Below are 20,686 nucleotides of genomic sequence, written 5' to 3'. Positions count from 1 at the left end.
TTATTAAAAGTGAGCTTTTCTGATCGAAATTTGCCTGTTGTCTGTCGGCGTTGTCGGCATAAACTTTTCACATTTTCATTTTCTTCTCCAGAACCACTGGGCCAATTTCAACCAAACTTGGAACAAAGCATTGTTGGGTGAAAGGCTTTCAAGTTTGTACAAATGAAGGGCCATGCCTCCTTCAAAAGGGAGATAATTGCAAAAATAGGGTGGGGTCAATTAAAAATCTTCTCAAGAACTATTGGGTTAAAAGAGCTGAAATTTACATGACATAGTGCAAAATAAAATTTGTTAAAATCATGCCCAAAGGGTAGGATGGAGCCACAAAGTTTTACCTACAAATGTATAGGGAAAATCTTCATCTCAAGAACCACTGGGCATTTACATGAAAGCTTCTTGACATATTGCAGATCAGGTTTGTTAGCTCAGCTGAGCCAAAAGGCTCAAGTGAGCTTTTCTGATCAAAAGTTGTCTGTTGTCAGCATAAACTTTTCATATTTTCATCTGTCAGCATAAACTTTTCACATTTTCATCTGTCGACTTAAACTTTTCACATTTTATCTTCTTCTCCAGAAGCACTGAGCCAATTTCAACCAAATTTGGAACAAAGCATCCTTGGTTGAAGGGCCATGCCCCCTTCAAAGAGGAGATAATCACATAAAGGCAAAAATAGGATGGGTTCATTTAAATTTTTTCTCAAGAACCACTGGACCAGAAAAGCTGAAATTTACATGAAATCTTCCTGACATAGTGTTGATTCAAGTTTGTTAAAATCATGACCCCTAGGGGTTGTTTGGGCCACAATAGGGGATCAAAGTTATATATGTAAATATATACAGGAAATCTTTTTTAAAAATTCTCAAGAACCACTGGGCTAGAAGAGTAAAGATTTACCTGAAAGCTTCCTGATATAGAGTAGATTTAAATTTGTTCAAATCATGGCCCCCAAGGGTAGGATGGGGGCCACAATAGGGGATCATAGTTTTAAATGCTGATATACAGGAAAATCTTCTCCAGAACCACTGAGCCAATTTCAATCAGACTTGGAACAAATCTCCTTAGGGAAGGGGATTCAAGTTTGTTTGCATGGCCCATGCCACCTTCAAAGGGGAGATAATCACAAAAAATGCAAAATGAGGGTGGGGCCATTTAGAAATTTTCTCAAGAACCACAGGGCCAAAAAAGCAGATATTTACATGAAAGCTTCCTGACATAGGGGAGATTCAAGTTTGTTAAAATCATGACTCCTGGGGCTAGGGGTAGGGCCACAATAGGGGGATCAAATTTTACATGCAGATATATGGGGAAATTTTTTTTTTAATCTTAAGAACGAACATGCCATATAAGAAGAGAATTAAGTGAAAGCTTCCTTATTTAGAGTGGGTTCAAATTTGTTCAGATCATGGGCCTCAAGGGTAGGGTGGACCTAACTCTGTGATACCATAAATATAGAGAGTTAGACCAACTCTGAACCAGATAAAAAAAACAAAAAACATTCACTTCAAATGCCAAAATAATCATAAACAAGGTGCAGTATGCGTAATTTGCATGCCGAATTTCAAGCCACAGGTTCTAAAAATAAGATAAACGTCATCATTCTCTTGATTTCACCTGTTTATTTTTACTAGGACATTACCGGTTCAGGTCACTTGGTGGTTTCTTAACTATGACAGCAGCGAAATTCAGATTATTGTAGAAAATTTCAGACCTATCAATTAAAATTTCACATCAAATATACGCTACTTACTTCCTCATACTTGAATTATGTTCTTCGTGTAGACGTTACACAACTAATTTTTTTCCTCAGCAGCATCAACTATTGACAAGATCTGCCATTTTAATGAACGCACTCAATACCTAGTATACTTAAAATATCAAATACCTTAAAATTGATCAAAACATTACTTTGTGATGTTGCACCTAGAGAAGGAAATTGAACATTATTTTTTAAATTAATTTTTGGGTTTTTTTTTTCATTTTGATTATTTTTACCCATTTTCCCCTACTTTAAAGTTTTAGGCATTTCGGGTCTTTAGTGCGTTTCTTAAAAAGGCAGTTATAGTTAAAAGTTGACATTTTGTAAAATAAGCAACTCAGATACGGAGAACATAGAGAACTTTATTGAAGTATGAGGAAGTACGTAACGTATATTTGATGTGAAATTTTAATTGATAGTTCCAAAATCTTCCACACTAGTCTGAATTTCACTGCTGTCATAGATGAAAAACCACACATTGACCTGGACCGGTAAATGTCCTAGTAAAAATAAACAGGTGAAATCGAGAGAAAGATGACGTATATCTCTGTTATTTTTAGAACCTGTGGCTTGAAATTTTAACATGCAAGTAGTTAAAACATTAATTTATGCAGGGAGACCGTCAAATTATGCATATCGCACCTAGTTTCTGATTTTATAGGCATTTGAAGTGAGTAGGTAGTTTTTTATCTGGTTCAGAGTTAGACGCCTTTCTATATTTGTTGTATCACAGAATTCGGGCCCAAACGGGCTTTGCCCCTGTGGGTTCAAAGTTTTACATGCTGATATATAGGAAAATCTCCAGAACCACTGAGCCAACTTCAATCAAACTTGGAACAAATCATCTTTAGGTGAAGGGGATTCAAGTTTGTTGAAACGAATGGCCATGCCCCCCTTCAAAGGGGAGATAAGCACAAAAAAAGTGTGGGGTCATTTAAAAATCTTCTCCTCAAGAACCACTAGGCCAAAAAAGCTGAAATTTATATGAATGCTTCCCGACATAATGGAAAATCATTACCCCTGGGGAGTTGTTGGGGTACAATAGGGGATCAAATTTTACATGCGAATATATAGGGAAAATATCCTTCTCAAGAACCGCCAGGGCATATGAATAGAGAATTAAGTGAAAGCTTCCTAATTTAGAGTAGATTCAAATTTGTTCAGATCATGGCCCTCAAGGGCAGGGTGGGGCCACATAAGGGGTTCAACGTTTTACATGCTGATATATAGGAAAATCTTCTCCAGAACCACTGAGGCAATTTCAATCAAATTTGGAACAAATCTCCTTGGGTGAAGGGGATTCACTTTTGTTGAAACGAAGGGGGAGATAATCACAAAAATGCAAAAATAGAGTGGGGTCATCTCAAGAACTACCGGGCAAGAAGACCTGAAATTTACATGAAAGCTTCCTGACAAAGTGGAGATTCAAGTTTGTAAAAATTATGACCCCAGGGGTTAGGAAGGGACCACAATAGGGGATCAAAGTTTTACATGCGAATGTATAGGGAACCAAACTTGGCACATAGCATCCTTAGATGAAAATTGTTAATATGAAAGCAGTGATTCAGATTGGAATGCAAGTTGATAGGACAGAGGGCCTAAATGATCAAAAAGGTACAGGCCTAACTCCATGAAAACTTTTGGCCCTAAATATATATGAAGCAATGCTGCAAAATAAACTTTATTAGTTAAATGCTAACTTTTTACTTCTCAATTCTTCAGTTTAATTATCATGACTTTTCGCTATTTTGGAATTCTTCTTGGTCCCTTCCTGTGTTGCTGGGTGTTATTTGTTTTTGTTTGTTTCACGTCCCATCGATAATTTTTCATTCGTATCGAGACGTCACCAGTTGTAGGTGAAGTATCACAAATTTAGACCTATGCTGAGCGTTCAGGACCAAAGCAGTAAGGCTTTTTTAAATGCCAATGCCTGCCAGGACCTCTGTTTTTAAGGAAATATCAGAATGACCCGTGATTCTCACTTTTAAAGCTAGTAAATGCAGAACATTTGATGAAGGCGCAATCCGGCACTACCTATGTATTCTATATGTCTTTGGTTTGACGCGGTCATGGCACGAGTGGGCTCGATCTCACGACCTCCCAGTTACGAAGCACTGAACTATCGCAACTGGAAAATCTTATGTTTAATGGGGTTTGTTGCCCTTCATCAAACCAGGCTCTTCTTCGGAGCCGTTTTCTTCCTAAACTGGTTCCCCATTGATTGGTGCTCCACACAAACAAAAGAAGCGAGATCAACAGGGGTATCAGTTTATCATTTTTTACTCTCATAGTAATTTTGATTGGGCAAAAGTTTTTCGCAAACCAATCAAAATCATCTTTACAAATGATGATTGAGTACTTGTGTTTAATATGACAAACCAAGACGGATAGCGCTAACTTTCCCATGGCTGGCAAACACTAAAAAAAACGATCAGCCATACTGTCACCGAAAAACAAAATTCTGGTGAATTTTAGTCAGCCATTGTGAATATTTATCGGCCATTTGCTGATCACCGATGTCAATCTGAATCACTGTGGAAGGCCATATCCATCTATAGGTGCATATCTTAATTGATGAATTTGATGTCAAGTTTAATGATCAAGTTTCAAAATTGGTGAATTTTTAGTTGTTACCTTTGGAAAAAAAATTCTGAACCAAGCCGCTTTTATAATGATAGTTTTGCTGAAGCTTGTTTATTGCTAGGAACTGCTGCTCAGGTGACTGATGTAGCCAATGGGCCAAACTCCCCGTTGAGGCCTCATTACGTCACCTAAGTATAGACCTCTCCTATGTGACGCAGTACAATATACAGATTTGTATATTGTGAATCCGCGATTATCACTCGGGCAAATAACACTAAAAAAGTAGTTCCTAGTTAAAGCTTGAAGATATTGACACTAAGAACGTTAAATAAATATAAATGTATGGATTTTATTTTAAACATAAATGATCAAAAGATCATTAAAAAGTCGGGAGACTCTGTTCAAATTATTGTGTAAAGCAATGAACTTAATGTTTATGTTCTTGTTTTGAAAGTTATTTACGTTTGACGTTATATTTTTTCGTCATTCTACAGTGACGTCACACAGTATATGCGGCCTAAGAAATCGCTATCCCATAATGCCTAACTGGAAGAGTTTGGTTTGTGAGCAAACAAACTCTGGCGGAAGTTTGGCCCATGGGCCTCTTGTTAAAATCATGGCCCCCGGAGGTAGGATGGGGCCACAATAGAGGATCAAAGTTTTACATACTATTATATAGAGAAAATCTTCTCAAGAACATTTGGGCCAAAGAAGTTTATATTTACATGAAAGCTTCCTAACATAGTGCTTACATTTACATGAAAGCTTCCTAACATCGTGCAGATTCAATTTTGTAAAAATGATGGCCCATGGTGTAGATTGGGGCCACAATAGGGATCAAAGTTTTACATCCAAATAGATAGGGAAAATTCTTTGAATATGGGCCACGGTGACTCATGTGAGGGGTGTGGCCCATGGGCCTTTTGTTGTAGTTGAATGATATTTATGGCAAAATGAAAACCAAATGTTAAAGTTATAGAAAATTACAAAGGTCAATCAAGGTAGAGAAATCAATCTTTTCGCCGCAAAAAAAGTGATGTGTTAATACGTGTATAAGATTAAATTAAAAACTAAAACATTTTTAAAAGTGTAACAAATTCGTTTTTAGTCAATAACTCAATAAAAAAGTGCTTAGATGCCATCAATTTCATAAGTAGTATTATGGTTAAAAAAAAAATACAAAGTACTGGTGGTAGCGCTGAATTTTTGACACAAGGTACAGACCATAGTGCCCTCAGTATCTATTAAACCTCTAGATTGTCACGCTTCCTAAAGCTCACACTTTCTTTTAATTGAGATTTATTTTTATTCCCTACATTGGTTCTTTCTGAATGTTACTTCGAGAAACGATTGTGAAGCCGCCATTTTCTCACAAACATGCCTAAAATAAGTTGTACATTGGATGTCTAGGTTATTAGGAACAACTTGCTGATAGGATAAGATACCTTGCGATCTATAAGAAAGGGGCCAAACAGTTGAGAATTCTGTAAAGAAACCAAAAAATACGGAGCTGGACTTTATTTTCTAATACTTAATATTTATCAACCTTAATGAAAATAATTACATTTCCTACTGAAATAATCACTTTCCCCATTGGGTATTGAGTTTCACTTGTCCGAACTGGGTTTTCACTTGCCTAGGACAACCGTTAATGTCAATCCCTGTTATATAAGATATTGGAGAAAATCATCTTATAAAAATATAGGAATATATGTCTGAAGCATCAGTTTATTCAGTAATGTTTGTAGGTAAGGCGACAAAAAATTATCTGGTACTCAGGCCTATCCATTATGTTTTATTTCTTCTTCACTGGGAAATGGGTATCATTCTATGGTTTTAATTTCATATTATCATTTCAAGTTCAATGCAGTGATGTAAAGAACACAGGTTCAATGAAATTTTGTATACAACTGCATCTTTTAATTATTGTCGTTGCTTGATAAGTATTTTTAAAATTTATTTTATTTTCCTTTTTCTTTTTTTGGAAGACTTTATATTTCAATTTTGAAATGGTAACTACATCACGTCTTGAAAGAAAACTTAATTTGGAAAGGGGGGATGAAGAGGCCTGAGAACTAGATTTCTAACTTTGTATAGCCTAAATGCCTATATGTTTAATATTTAACCTTTAAGCTTGTGAACCCGGACCTATTTCAGACCAAAGCTCAGGCAGTGCCAAACCAGGGAGTGTGGGACATGAGAGGGAAGCAGTTCTACTCGGGCACAGAAATCCGTGTCTGGGCCATCGCTTGTTTCGCACCACAACGAACCGTCAGGGAAGATGCACTTAGGTATGTGAATATACAAAGCTGTGTTGTTTCAGTTAATGGCTTGGTGTCTCATCTACACTGAAGCATCATTTATTTCGTTGATGAAATGGAGTCTTTCTATTGTTTGTACTATTCCTTAAACCTTTTCAATTCATGTTTATAATTCCACATATTTTGTATGTTGTCAAACTAACTGTATTTTTTGGCAATACTGAGTTTCCTGTTTCATTTTTAAGACAATTGGCCCCACTTAATGATCGTTAATGCATAATCTGATTGGTTGTTTTTAGGAACTTTACCCAGCAATTGCAAAGAATCTCGAACGATGCAGGCATGCCCATTCTTGGGCAGCCATGTTTCTGTAAATATGCCACTGGACCAGATCAGGTAGAGCCCATGTTCCGATATCTCAAAAACACATATCAAGGACTGCAGCTGATAGTGGTGGTGCTGCCTGGGAAAACACCTGTCTACGGTAAGATTTTACTTTCCATGTTTGCATGATGTTACTCTTTGCCTGTGACAGTACATTTCACGTAAAGCTGTCAAGATTTGAGTCTCATTGAGATTCAGATAGACATCGTAAAACAATAATTGATACCATTATTAATATGTATGTGGCATGATATACATGTATGTCTGATATTGTCTTCTTTTAGCTGAGGTAAAGCGGGTTGGCGATATTTTATTTGGATTAGCCACACAATGTGTTCAAGCCAAAAATGTGAACAAAACAACACCCCAGACTTTGTCTAATCTCTGCCTCAAAATCAATGTCAAGCTTGGTGGAATCAACAACATCCTGCTGCCCAGTATACGGTGAGTTACCACTGTCCATTAAAGACAAAAAAGAAATAGATATACGAGTTGTATACTAGTTGTCAGATTTCTTCTTTCACTAGTGTTTAAATACTTGCTTGATCTACATATAATTAATGAAAAATAAAGGGGGGAAAAACTACTAAGTTGATTGAGATTATTTTAGTATCTGCAAGAATTGTTTTATTGTAAATGATGCAGTGTTGATATTGACGTAATAATGAGAGAAATTGGGTTTGATGTAATTGGTGATGATAATTGTGAATGCACTCCATGGACCAAGTTACTATTCCAGTCCCAAGGTTTTCCGAGAACCAGTCATTTTTCTGGGTGCTAATGTGACCCACCCACCGGCTGGTGACAAATCTAAACCTTCCATTGCTGCTGTAAGTCCATGTCAACCTGTAACCAATACAATCGTCTCTTATCTTCTGGTGATCATCGCTCAAAACCATGTTCTTTGATGAGGTTGTGTAGTCTCACGACGGAAAGTTAAAGAATGTTTTGCCTTAACATTTTATACAATTTGAATTTAAAATGAGAAAATTGGAAATTTGGTTTAGGGCTATTCCAGCCAAAAAAAAATATGGGGGGGGGGGGGGGGAGGCACTTTATTTTTAAGACAGCCACCCATACATTAAATTTTCCTCTGCTACCACCACCCATACAATTAGATTCTCCCCTGCCACCACCACCCATACAAATAAGATAAAGAATTCAATACTGAAATCACCTGTATATTAAGATTTTCCTTTCAAGGTAGAGTTTAGTTTCAACAAGTTCATATTGGTCTTAATCCAATATATTTACATTCACTGAATCTTTTCTCTTATATTTCTTTTGAAATTGGCTTTGTTTTCAACATACAATGGATACATGTTTGTTGCAAACTAGCTTGATTCGGTTTTCTAGTACCACCTGTCTGCATAATCATTACCAAGTCAAAGGTCAAATGGGGTATTGACTGTTTCATTTAACGTAACAAATGGATCAACCATATGATATTTTAGAACTTAATTCTAATTTATATTTTTAAAAATGCATAAAAATATAAACAATAAAATGTCTTTCTTTGTTGTTTCATCGGGAGATGAAGGTAACAATCATTGCAGAAAAAAATTACATAGTTTGGTTTCCAATGCAATTTTGGTAAGGAAAAAAAGGATGATCTCAGCATATAAAATGAAAGAAAAAATGCAATTAATTTTGTATACTTTGGAAACATGTGAGTTGTAGAAACCTAGCTCTGTTTGCTTATTATAAACAGTTTCACTAGACTAATGATGTGGGGTATTTTCATATCATTTCTGGACTAGATGTACATGTCCTTTTTACTCATGTTATGATCTGGGTGCTTGTTAATTGTTGAAATAACAAAAATTTGTTGTTTTTTTTTAATGATATAAAACTAAATAAAATATGAAATTATACCACTTAAAATTTAAATTCACATATATTGTTACTCTCTTTATTGCATTTAAAAGACATGTGTCTTATTACATCAGTTACAATATGTATACATAAAATAGCATTGTATAGCAGTGTACAAACTCAAGCAAGCAACGGAAAAGAACTTCTCAACGAGTTAGGTTTTCTCACAACTTAAGTGCAAGACAGATATTTCCCTAAATTACAAAGTGTATGCATATAGACTGGGACTTTTTTCCTTTGACTTTTCTCCCTACAATCTCTCGTACAGGAAACTCACAAGTAGTCCATTTAAAATTTCAGTCCCAAGCACAATATTTGCCTGATTTATATCGCAATCAGGCAAATTTTCCACTCTGTTAAACGTAATGGTATACCAGGTGGGAGATTTCATATCTGATTTACCCCGCACATATCAAAGTCTGTCGAAATTCACACCTTCGGAAACAATGGCCTTGATTCCCTGATCCTTGATTTTGTTAAATAAACAACAACTCGGGTTTTGGTAATTAACCTCACACGACGCTGCATGTTAATTGCACGTTAACCAATTGATGCTTGGGTATAATAATTGATTCAGAGTGCCGATTAAACAAGATCACCGCTGAACTATTACCTGTGCATTTTAAAACGAAAGTGTTAGGGGCGATAATTCCCAGAATAGTCATGCTCGACTGAAATCGAAACTAAGAATCACGTTGTAATCGAAAAATGTACAGTCGTTTCATAAAGGTGAAATTACACGCAAAGGTTGTAAAACTCATGATCGTTGATTGTGTTAGACAGGTGGTCGTTTAGGACAGGTACAATAGGTTGGGTAATGCCTTGGAGGATAAAGTTTTACGGTAACATTAAGTTATCTGCTCATTTATCAATCTCTTTTTCGTACTTTATGTAGGATGGCTCCACTTTTCTTCTTCTCTTGTAATAAAAGAAAAGTAACGTGATACGTTTTCACTTTTATCATAATTCACAGGCACCCATGTGTTGTTTTTTTTTTAACCTGGAAGACAACCACCCATACAAATATATTTTCCCGAGTCCATCCGTCGTCCCCCCCCCCCCCCCAGTACGTTTTTTGCTGGAATAGCCCTTCCATTGAATTTATTAGTTAAAAAAAATAGAAAGTAGTAGGGGTTCTTTTGATTGGCCGATTCAGGAGACAATGGTTTAAGTGACTGACTCCAGCTATTTATAGCATGATCAGCATGTGACCAGTCACTATGGCAATCCACACCACATAGTGAATTCTCAGCATTTTTTAAAAAATTATACATTGAGAGGAGTCCATAGGCACTAATGTAATAGTTTGGAATGGCATCCTTTTACCCCCTCAATCTTCAGATCCATAGCAATTAGCATAGTACTGAGTTGTCCCGTTATAACATAAAGTTTAAAATGACAAGAAATGTAACTAATAATGTGTAAAATTACGTTTTTCCATTTATGGTTCAAAAGGAAGTGTGCCTTAATGGCAGTGTGTTATTAATCACCTACCGACGAAGTCGAGGGACTTTAGGTTCGCGCTCCGTCCGTCTGTCTGTCCATCAGTCCAGTTTTCCGCACTTTTTATACCCCCCGCAACAAGTTGTGGGGGTATACTGGAATCGGGTTGTCCGTCTGTCTGTCCGTCCGTCTGTAGACGCAATGGTTTCCGGGCTCTAAAGCATTATCCTTTCCACCTACCCTTACCATATCATATATATGGACTACCCATGGGATGAAGATGTTCCCTATCGATTTTGGGGTCAAAGGTCAAGCACCCTGGACATCGAAGTAGCAATATGGTTTCCGGGCTCTAAAGCGTTATCCTTTCCACCTACAGTCACCATATCATACATATGGACTACCCATGGGATGAAGATGTTCCCTATCGATTTTGGGGTAAAAAGTCACACGCACTGGACATCGAAGTAGCAATATGGTTTCCATTTAAATTCTTTAACGTCTTTTTTCATCGCATGGAGATACTGTGTTCCTAGATAATCCATTTCTCCCTACAAACGAGAATACCCAAGGTTTGTCATGCCATTTGTTTTTTACACTCAGAAAAGAGATAGTTTATACCTATTACCAACACCCTTTGGGAGATTGGGGTAAGCGGGGGGTATTCTTAGTGAGCATTGCTCACAGTACCTCTTGTTTTCTCTGTTCTTGCAGATATTTATTTTATATTTGGTATGTGGCTTTGCCATAACAAGTCACAGATCAAGTTTGAATTTCGTCTCGGTCCGTTGATTTTTCACTTAGTTATGGTCCTTGGAGTTAGAAAAATAGCACGAATTATCAGTTTTCCTGACTTTTTTTTGGTTGTGCTTGCAGATATTCATTTGATATTTGGTACATTGCTTTGCCATAACAAGTTACAGATCAAGTTTGAATTTCATCTTGGTCCGTTGATTTTCCATTAAGTTATGGCTCTTGGACATAGAGAAATAGCATGAATTGTTAGTTTACATCCAAGTTTCTTATCTCTGTAGATAAGAATTAAGAATACTACACTCATTAAAACTTCTAGCATAGTAATACTACAATATAGATAAATTATTCATGATTATCTACATGTCACAATTTATTGACTTGGTTAAAGACCTAAACCTAATTATAAATTTGTCTTTTTTCTTGGTCTAGTCTCTACTCGAATAGTAGTTGATTTCCAATCATTCCTATTCTGGTTCCCCAATTTTCCCTTTTACCATAACCTACATAATGAACTTTGAATATTGTTGTGGTACAGTGATTTTTGCAACCAGTTGGGAACTTTGTATTGCCATGCAATACTCTCAGAATGCTTGTTTACCTTTAATTGGAGCACCTAGTATTCATATGTCAATGCTCTGAAAACAGAATATTAAATTTTGTCTTCAGTTTAATAGTGTCTGGCCCTGGGGTTGGGAAATCTGGTCCCTGGGTTTAAGGTATCTGGTCCCTGGGTTTGAGGGGTGTGGTCCCTGGGTGGAGTGAGGTGTGGTCCCCGGGAAGAGGTATCTAGTCTCTGAGTTTGAGGGATCTTGTTTTGATGTTTTTGGTAGCCAGAGTTCTTGGAAAAGTGTCGGTAATGTCGGATTATCCGATAAAAGTAGTAAATGTCCGACACAAGTTACTTAATTGTCGGTCCTGATGGCTGATATAAGATCGGGATGGAAGTCCGATTTTTACTGGGGAAAATGGCGGCCATGTGGCTCATAAATGTTCAAACCAATGCTAAATCTAGCAACACATTGAAACGTAAACGTGAGGAATCAGTTGTGAGGAACTACGAGAAGATAAACCAATTGTATCTCCGCCTGGCAATCTGGGAGACAATGGCTTTTGTTTGCAGCAGTTTTACCTACTGCTTGGTGACACAATCTGCTCAAAGTCGAAACTGACGAAAGACCAGCTACACCCGGCAAAAGTGAGAGAAAAAGTAGTTACAACAATTGCAGAGGAAGATGAGAAAGAAGTTGAGAGGAATATACAGGATAGAGAGAAAAATGGAGGATAAGAGAGAAGTGGAGGGTGAGAGAGAAATAGAGCAAGAAAGTGACCCGGATAGTGAAAGTGAGGAAGATTCATTCAGAGTGTAAGGAAGATGAGAAAGGGTATGAAAAGATAATTTATAAACTTATGGCTGAGATGGAGATTGAATACAATTACACATGTAGTTGATTTTAAATAAAATTTATGAAAACCTCAAAAGCGATGCATTTTTATCTGGACTGACAAAATTTTGTTTGGGCTGACACTATTTCTAACAGTGTCAGACCAAATGTCCGACACTTCAAAAGAAATTTCAAGAACTCTGGGTAGCTGTTTTATGCATGCTGCTCAGTTCTGGCTTGGGCATGATTACTGCTTCATTGTATAATCTGCATGTTCTTTCAAGCTCCTTGTTCTTTCAGTCCCAACATATTTAGAGAACCTGTAATTTTCCTCGGTGCAGATGTCACTCACCCTCCAGCAGGAGACGCCAGCAAACCATCCATAGCTGCAGTAAGTCTGTTTTACTTCACTGCACACACTAGAGCTGCAACGATTCACAAACTTTTCGAAATCAATTTTGATTTTAGCCATATGATTCAGTTACTTTTGATTTGATTATTTTAATTAGTATTTGGTTTACTCAACATTCTCTTTCAATAACAACTATCACACACAAACACTACAGATAATAGGAAGGCCACAATTGATTAAATTTCAATCATTAATTTTTTTTTTAAAGAACAAATATTTTAAAAGCATGATATGCTGGTTTGATCCAAGAAGTAGTTACACTCATTACAAGATTGCAGCAAATCATTGGGACTAATCAAAACAAAACTCACATGTTTTCTAATCTTTTACTACCTATCTAAAACCAAAATACTCCCTCTCTTTGGACTTAAGTGGCTTGGGGGGAACTTTGAGCATTGGATTGCCTTCATGTTCCTCCATCTTGTTTGTTTTAGTGACTTAAGTGTTGATTGGGCGATTTTTTGCCAATCAGTTGAAAAGTTGAAGGAAGTAAATAGATAACTTGTACATGTTATTCTTTTATATTGAACCGAACCAAATTTGCTCAGTTGTGAATTGAGAATCGAATTGGCTGACAGAATCACGGTTTTTGATGTGTCGCAATGAATCATTGCACCTCAAGCACACACACGTACATACACATACTGATTTTAAGTGTATATTGAAACTAAAACCAGAGATAGATGTTTTGGACTTCACTGTAGAAAAATACTAGACTGTATCACTAATATACTTTGTTATTGATACCAAGATAAAATGGTTCATTTGGCCTCAAGAATGAATGTGGCACCAAAGATTTGATCAGTTACAGGGTTTGTTTTTGAATAATTGGATCCACCAAAATTCAGACAATGTGAATTCTTGACACTTGATTAAATTTGAAATACATACATATGTACATGCACTTTTTATGTAACGATTGAAATCAATCCATTTGGTTGTATTTAGTGTCTGTGTTGATTTATTTACATGCCTGCTACATTTACATTTACTATGCTTTGAATGCATGCATAAAAGACCAAACAAAATCAGAACAGAAATTAAAAAGAAACAGAATTAATAAGCCTGCCATCTCATATGCAGCTGTCAGATGCTCAGCACTCTCAAACAGAAATATATTTTTTTCTGATACTTTAATGTACTTGGTATCTGAACATATGCTCTCTGTATAATGATCTTTTGATAGTGAATACTGTATGTGCTATTTATTAGTATACAGTACATACTGCATGGTCTATTTTGATATAAATCGCACCACAAACACAATGTTTACATGAAGTTTAATGCAAGCTTGAAGAAATTGAAAATTGGAAGATAAACATTTTTATCTTTGAGTTAATACATGCAAATTAAAAGCTACATATCGAGAACTAGTAACATATTAGTGGTGATTTTGTAATTGTGATGTTTGTGTAAATGAGGTTGCGATGCTTGTGTAGGTTGTTGGCAGTATGGATGGACATCCCAGCCGTTATTCCTCGACAGTTCGAGTCCAGCAACATCGACAGGAGATCATCCAAGAGTTGTCTTCCATGGTACGGGAACTTCTCATCCACTTCTACAAGGCCACACGCTTCAAACCAACTCGAATTATCTTCTACCGGGATGGAGTCAGTGAAGGACAGTTCCAGCAGGTAAACGAGTTAAAAGATCATGACAAGGATTTTGTCGAATCGGTTGGGCTTGTTGATTTTTTAAAATGCTGGGTCCCAGATAATTTTTACCAGTCTCGGTAATTTATTATGTTTGAATGATGCTGATTCATTGTGTGTAATAATCAAAGCTATGTGTAAAATCACATACCGTGTACTTAACTTCAATACGTACGGTATGTCTTATAGGTGTTGCAACACGAGCTGCGTGCTGTGCGAGAGGCCTGCATGAAACTAGAGTTAGGTTACCAGCCAGGAATCACATTCATTGTCGTGCAGAAACGCCACCACACCCGACTTTTCTGTGCGGATCGGAAAGACCAAATAGGACGTAGTGGAAACATTCCCGCGGGAACCACAGTGGACGTTGGGATCACTCACCCTACAGAGTTCGACTTCTATCTGTGTAGTCATGCTGGAATACAGGTATAGCATGCTAGGATTATTCAGATTGTAAAATACCTTCAAAGCATGTTAGGATTGTTAAATACATTCAAAGTAAAAGATTGTAAAATGCCTTCAGAGTATAAGATAGTAAATTACTCAGTTGAAACATTTAAAACCAGATTCACAAATAGCTTGAACTATAGTCAAAGAGTTTGTTTCCCACAGGGCACCAGTCGTCCGTCCCATTACCATGTACTGTGGGACGACAACAGATTTAACGCAGATGAACTCCAGACACTGACCTATCAGTTGTGTCATACTTACGTCCGATGCACTCGCAGTGTGTCCATTCCCGCCCCAGCCTATTATGCCCATCTAGTCGCCTTCCGTGCTCGTTATCACCTGGTGGAAAAGGAACACGACAGGTAAGGTTTACATACAATATCTGGATTTATTTCATGCAGTCCTGCTGTATTTTTGTATTAGACCTAATAATGCATGATAATTATGCAAAAGTACCCAAATACTTAAGGGGGTACTCTACATCCTCATAATGGCTGACTTCCTTTTAAAACATGACTGAAAATATAGATATCAGCAATATTTGTCTATTTATTTCAAATATCATTGGCTAGCTGAGTAACTTGGTAGGTTAGTACATCGACTTCTAAACTGTAGATTGCAGGTTTGAGTCCAGCAAGGGTTTTGAATTTTTTCAGATTGCTTTCTACTAAAACTGCATTTTTTGACTAAATAAAATTAATCTGAAAGTTTTCAATTTCAAAATGTTGTACATATCCTCCACTTTTATCCATATCAAAATTTTCTGGCTTAGCAGTCCTCCTTAGTGAGAAATAATATTTTGCAATTAAGAACTTTCATATTTACTTTGCTTATTCTTTTATAGTAGAAAGTAATTCATAAAAAAAAATTTAAAACCCCTGCTGCATTGGAACCCACGATCTACAGATCATCAGTTGGTACGTTAATCGACTGAGCTACCCAGCAATATGTAGCTTTAACAGGAATATACAAATGTTGCTGATATTTATATTTTCATTCATGTTTTAAAAGGAAGTCGACCATTATGACGATTTATGAAACTAGAAAGCTGTAAAAATGGATGTTGGGTTCAATGAAAAAAAGTGCAGGATTGGCCTCTATAATAACACTACTATTGATTCTGTTTCATTTACAATGATAATTGATTTTTTTTTCACATAAATTGATTGATGCTTCTGTTTCACTTTTTGAAAAATGGTCTATTTAATTTTTCAGCGGAGAGGGAAGTCGTCACTCCGACAACAGTGAGGACAGAACTCCAACGGCCATGGCTCGAGCTGTGACTGTCCACCCAGATACAACCAAGGTCATGTACTTTGCCTAATGAGGGGAGATCAATCCACAGTGATTCTTTCGAACTTTTGGAGGGAGATTTTGATCCCCAATTTTATAAGGCAGTATTTTATTTAGTGATGTTGACTTGGATTTCTGTTAGAATCATTGTGGGGTATTAATTCTATTTGTTGTATAGAATGATGCTTTTATTTTTGGTTGTTCTTTTAATTTTTTTTTTTTTTTTTTTTTTTCTCAAGAAACTTTGCAGACCTGGTAGAGCATACATTCCACATATTTGTATAAATTTTTCGGGTTTTTATTTTAATGATGCATCTTTGACACAATTTTGCGGCTTTGTGTTGCCAACGAAGATGCATGTGGTGCTTAGAAGCTCAAAGTAATTATTTTCTGCCATAAATGATAAATCTCAGCCGACAAACTGTGCTGACAAAGATGCCATTTCACGTGAAGCATATCTACATTTCAGTCATTCCATGTGTTGGTGGGTGTAATCCCTCAATGACATAATACTCCCCCCTCCATTGTAGCTTAGCATATCATTGTTGTACTAGCTCACTGTTTATTTATGTTTATTTTTAACTTGCCATAGTTTATTTTATAGTCCCACCAAAGGAGAGGTCCACCAATTAAATAAACAAAAATTACCACCTGCCAAGGGAGAAAACCCAGAGTCCTTTTATTTGCTACTTTTATTTTCCTCGGTGTAGTCCCGTTTGTGTAGGTGACCTATGTATGACTGTATAATTATTATTGATCTATTGTTGAGGACTAGGGGAGAGTCCAGTCAAGAATGATTTAAAAAAAAACTATTTTAAAAAAAAAAAAAAAACCTGTGACCTTATGACCCTGCATAATTAGTCTAGTCATGTTGTGTAATGAGCATATCATGTCGTCATGGTGATGTTGTATCCATATCATTGAGCCTTCCAAATGGATAGGGATGCCCTGCAGCATTTAAATGTCTACTTACTGACGACAACACGCCTTGCCTGTGATACGCTCCAGTGATTGCCAAGGTCTGCTGGTTACTTGGTGTTGTGTATCCTAGGCTTCAGTCCCATGATAAACAGCAGGCGTTGTAGGTGCTAGTACAAATATTGTAAAACAAAAAATCCCCCTTTCTCTCTTTCCCTTATTGACAATCTCCAATATATCTATAGCCCCTCCCCCACCCCCGCCCCCCCAAAAATAGAGTGTGCAATAAGTAGGCTTCAGATTTTATAGCACAAAATATCGTGATAAAAACAGTAACTACTGAAAATGACATCATTCCGTGATAAACTGTTGTAAATAAGATGTGCTCAAAGTGTATACAATGATTTTTAATTGTCAAGTTATTTTTAAAATATTTTAAAGGAATCTGAACTGTGTGTTCTATGCAATTCCCCCCTAGGAATTAATTACGCCGCATTGTTTATATCCCCTTTTCTTCAGGGGATGCACAAATGAAGGCTTGGCTAGGGATTCATGCAATAGATAATTTACTCTTCCTCCATCAGCTTGTCATAATCAGAATATTTATGGCTTTGAATGAAATCAACCCGACACATGTTACTATCACTGATTAGGTGATGACCATTTTGTGAGGTATTTGTGTTACAAAGAAACATTTTGGCATTTTTAACAAAATTGTGTACTAAACGTATGTATTTATGTGCCAGTATATTAATTTTTGTGTGGAGTGGATCTCAAGATTATTTATAATCCCATATTTATCATTGTCTAATGTCGTGCCATGCCATAAACCGTAATCTGAAATACCAATAATTGACCACGATATCCATAGACCTTGTGTCCCCTGCTCCATAATGACCGGCAGTTTTAAGGAACAGGGTCTGACCTATAGTATTTTTGTAGAGAAGATTCTGAGATTGACCTGTATTTATTTGAATGCATCACTAGTCCAAGGAAGATATATATCTTGAGAGATTACATAAGCACTATTAATAGACTTGGGAGATTTGTCATTTTACTCGTGATGTACCAAAGTTGGCATCTTTTTCTAGTGATATTTAACTGCAGCATATTTATATGACCTTGTATTGCCCTCGTTTATTATGGTTGTTGACTACAGAGAGAGGATGCATGCACATAAAAAAAAATCCTTTGCAATAAACATGAACAGAGTAAATTCAGGTGAAGTCCTCTCTCTGTACCGTATGTTGTGGTGGTGAGCATGCCTAGATCTCTGTGTGTACACCATGAGTTTGACGGTCGTACTGGGCTCTGGGCAGCCAGTATGGCTCAAGTCTGAGGTGTTCTGGTGTGCAGTCGACCAATCAAAATTAACTCAGAGCAATGCTCACCACACTTAGGAAAGACTGGGTATGTATTTTAGAATTTGTGTGGACCGACACCACACTATTTGTGTTTACGTTGTTCATTTTTATGTACCGATAGATTTGTTGACTGTATGTTGTTTTAATAAGGAATAACTTTGCATCAGATCAGTTGTGTTGACAGAAAATAGTTGTGCTCCAATATGTACTGGGTTTTAGAATTCCAGCTTTGATTCAGTGAAAGTGAATCTTGCTCTCTTTTTTTAAGTGAATGTTTAGAATAAAGGCACTTTTTTTATTCCCTTAGAATTTGTTTTGATACAGGTCCTAGGACTGGAGCTGAAATTGACAGTATTGAATGATTTAACCAATTTGAATGAAAGAATGCAAGACATGGAATGAATTACAACTGTTGATTGTATATTGAGTTTTACAATGTACTACTGGTCTTGATTTAGTTATTATGCAATCATTGAGGGCTGTGGTTATATTATATATACATATATATATATTTTGTGATTATTCTGTTTTTATTATGACACACCCTGGTGCTAGGAGATTTGATCAGATAATGTCATGCTTTAATAATCAGTTTAATATAATACAACTTTCCTGAACAAAACAACATGACCCCCTAGGTCATCATTCACAAACATATGAACTACAAGTTTTTATTATTGTCACAAAATCAAAGCCTGTATATTTTTCTGATGCTGTGTGTTTGGATATTTTAAACTTTACCAAAAAAAAAAGAAGAAAAAGGATTAGGAAAGCAAAGATCGAGTACCTATAAAAACTATTATTACTCACACAGATGCCTTTGCAGTGCAGGTTTTGTAACAGATCTATTTTATTTTACAAAAACTTCAAAACTTGAGAGCAATTTTTTTTTTAGATCTTTTGGAAGCCCAGATCTGCTGAATTTCTTCAAAATAAGTAAAGAAATCTCCAAATTATATTTTCTACCAAAATCCAAACCAAACCTGAATTCACTCTCCTATGCAAAGATCTCTCTTACTGCAGTATTGACAGTTTTTAATATGGATCCACAGTCTGTCACCATGTATATGGGCATTTTCTGAACTGTATGGACCCAGCAATATCGACTTTCTGCTAAAGTTGTGGAGCTATTTATAAATATTAACCTGTTATATTTTGGTGTTGACTTTAGTGTCATTGCATGTACAGTTGTGAAATCATGTAGAAATCATGTGATTTATCTATGACATGGAGCAGGTAAATATTGATGTATGTAACAACACTCAGTTTTGTTTTCATTGATTTTATTGAAATGGGTAATTTTTCTTTGACCTGAGAACAAACAAGACAACCCTGTTATTCCAAATAGGATGTTTAGTTATCTTATTTTTATTCTCAAAAACTTTGTTGAGCAAACTTGCAATTTTTCCATTCTGAAGGAAATTGACAATTTAGAATTTTTTAATACAGGGTAAAGGTTAATGATCAAACATTGAGTTCAAATTTATTTAGTTGCAAAGAATTTTAATAACGCATTTTCGAAAACCATAGAGTGTGAATTAATAGACTTGGTTTGAGTCCTTCATTTGGGGACAAAGTATTTGATCAAACAAGAGACTAATGATGTAGAACAAAAAGGCCAAGGTGACCAGAGTATTCTGTTGAACAGAAGTCTGCTACAAATGAATTAAGTTAGCAATATTTCAGACGAGCAATAGAGACACTGATCAGAGACGGACATTCATGCCACTGGTGTTTGCTTTTAAAATTCTATAGTATTTTAAATGAATAAATCATTGTATATCTTGATTTTAATCATGTGTTCCATTTTTTAATTGCCAACAACATCCTGGCTGTAAATTGAGACCTTGATAGAGCGTCAGTGTGAGAAACGTGTATTGTTTAACGTCTCTTCACAGTGCCCAAACGACATTTGAATACAACCATTCCTACACAGGATACAATCGTGCTTTTAACGCAGAGTACAACCAACCCTTCCTATAATATACTATGGATGGTGTAGATGTCTATGAGGAGGGGTTAGAAAGTGGCCCATAGTTTTCTTTATACCGATAATTCTGAAGCATTATACAGCCTATCAAGTGACGCAATGAATTCTGGTTTGAATGATATATAACATTCTGTCAATTCCCCTACCACTCAAACACTTCAACACAG

The 20,686-nt window shown here is 36.3% G+C and overlaps 1 protein-coding gene across 13 annotated transcripts in view; it reads left to right on the top strand.

Annotated features, from left to right (window-relative positions):
• LOC125683337 (protein argonaute-2-like) overlaps positions 1 to 20,323 on the top strand; it is a 53,087-nt gene extending 32,764 nt beyond the window's left edge. For 5 of the 13 annotated variants that reach the window (XM_048924387.2, XM_056139402.1, XM_048924388.2 and 2 more), the window contains 8 exons: positions 6,497 to 6,630; positions 6,900 to 7,084; positions 7,269 to 7,428; positions 12,741 to 12,831; positions 14,292 to 14,486; positions 14,694 to 14,930; positions 15,117 to 15,316; positions 16,170 to 20,323. In XM_048924387.2, coding sequence (XP_048780344.1) covers positions 6,497 to 6,630; positions 6,900 to 7,084; positions 7,269 to 7,428; positions 12,741 to 12,831; positions 14,292 to 14,486; positions 14,694 to 14,930; positions 15,117 to 15,316; positions 16,170 to 16,278 — 1,311 coding nt within the window. In that variant the 3' untranslated portion in view covers positions 16,279 to 20,323. Of the gene's footprint in view, positions 1 to 6,472; positions 6,631 to 6,899; positions 7,085 to 7,268; positions 7,429 to 7,723; positions 7,815 to 12,740; positions 12,832 to 14,291; positions 14,487 to 14,693; positions 14,931 to 15,116; positions 15,317 to 16,169 lie in introns of all 13 variants that reach the window. The other 8 variants (XM_048924384.2, XM_056139395.1, XM_056139401.1 and 5 more) reach the window with 3 other exon arrangements.
• Positions 20,324 to 20,686: the final 363 nt, after the last annotated feature.

This window comes from Ostrea edulis, chromosome 6 (assembly GCF_947568905.1).
Source record: "Ostrea edulis chromosome 6, xbOstEdul1.1, whole genome shotgun sequence".
Classification (NCBI taxonomy): domain Eukaryota; kingdom Metazoa; phylum Mollusca; class Bivalvia; order Ostreida; family Ostreidae; genus Ostrea; species Ostrea edulis.
This window is presented reverse-complemented; position numbering and strand designations above follow the sequence as displayed.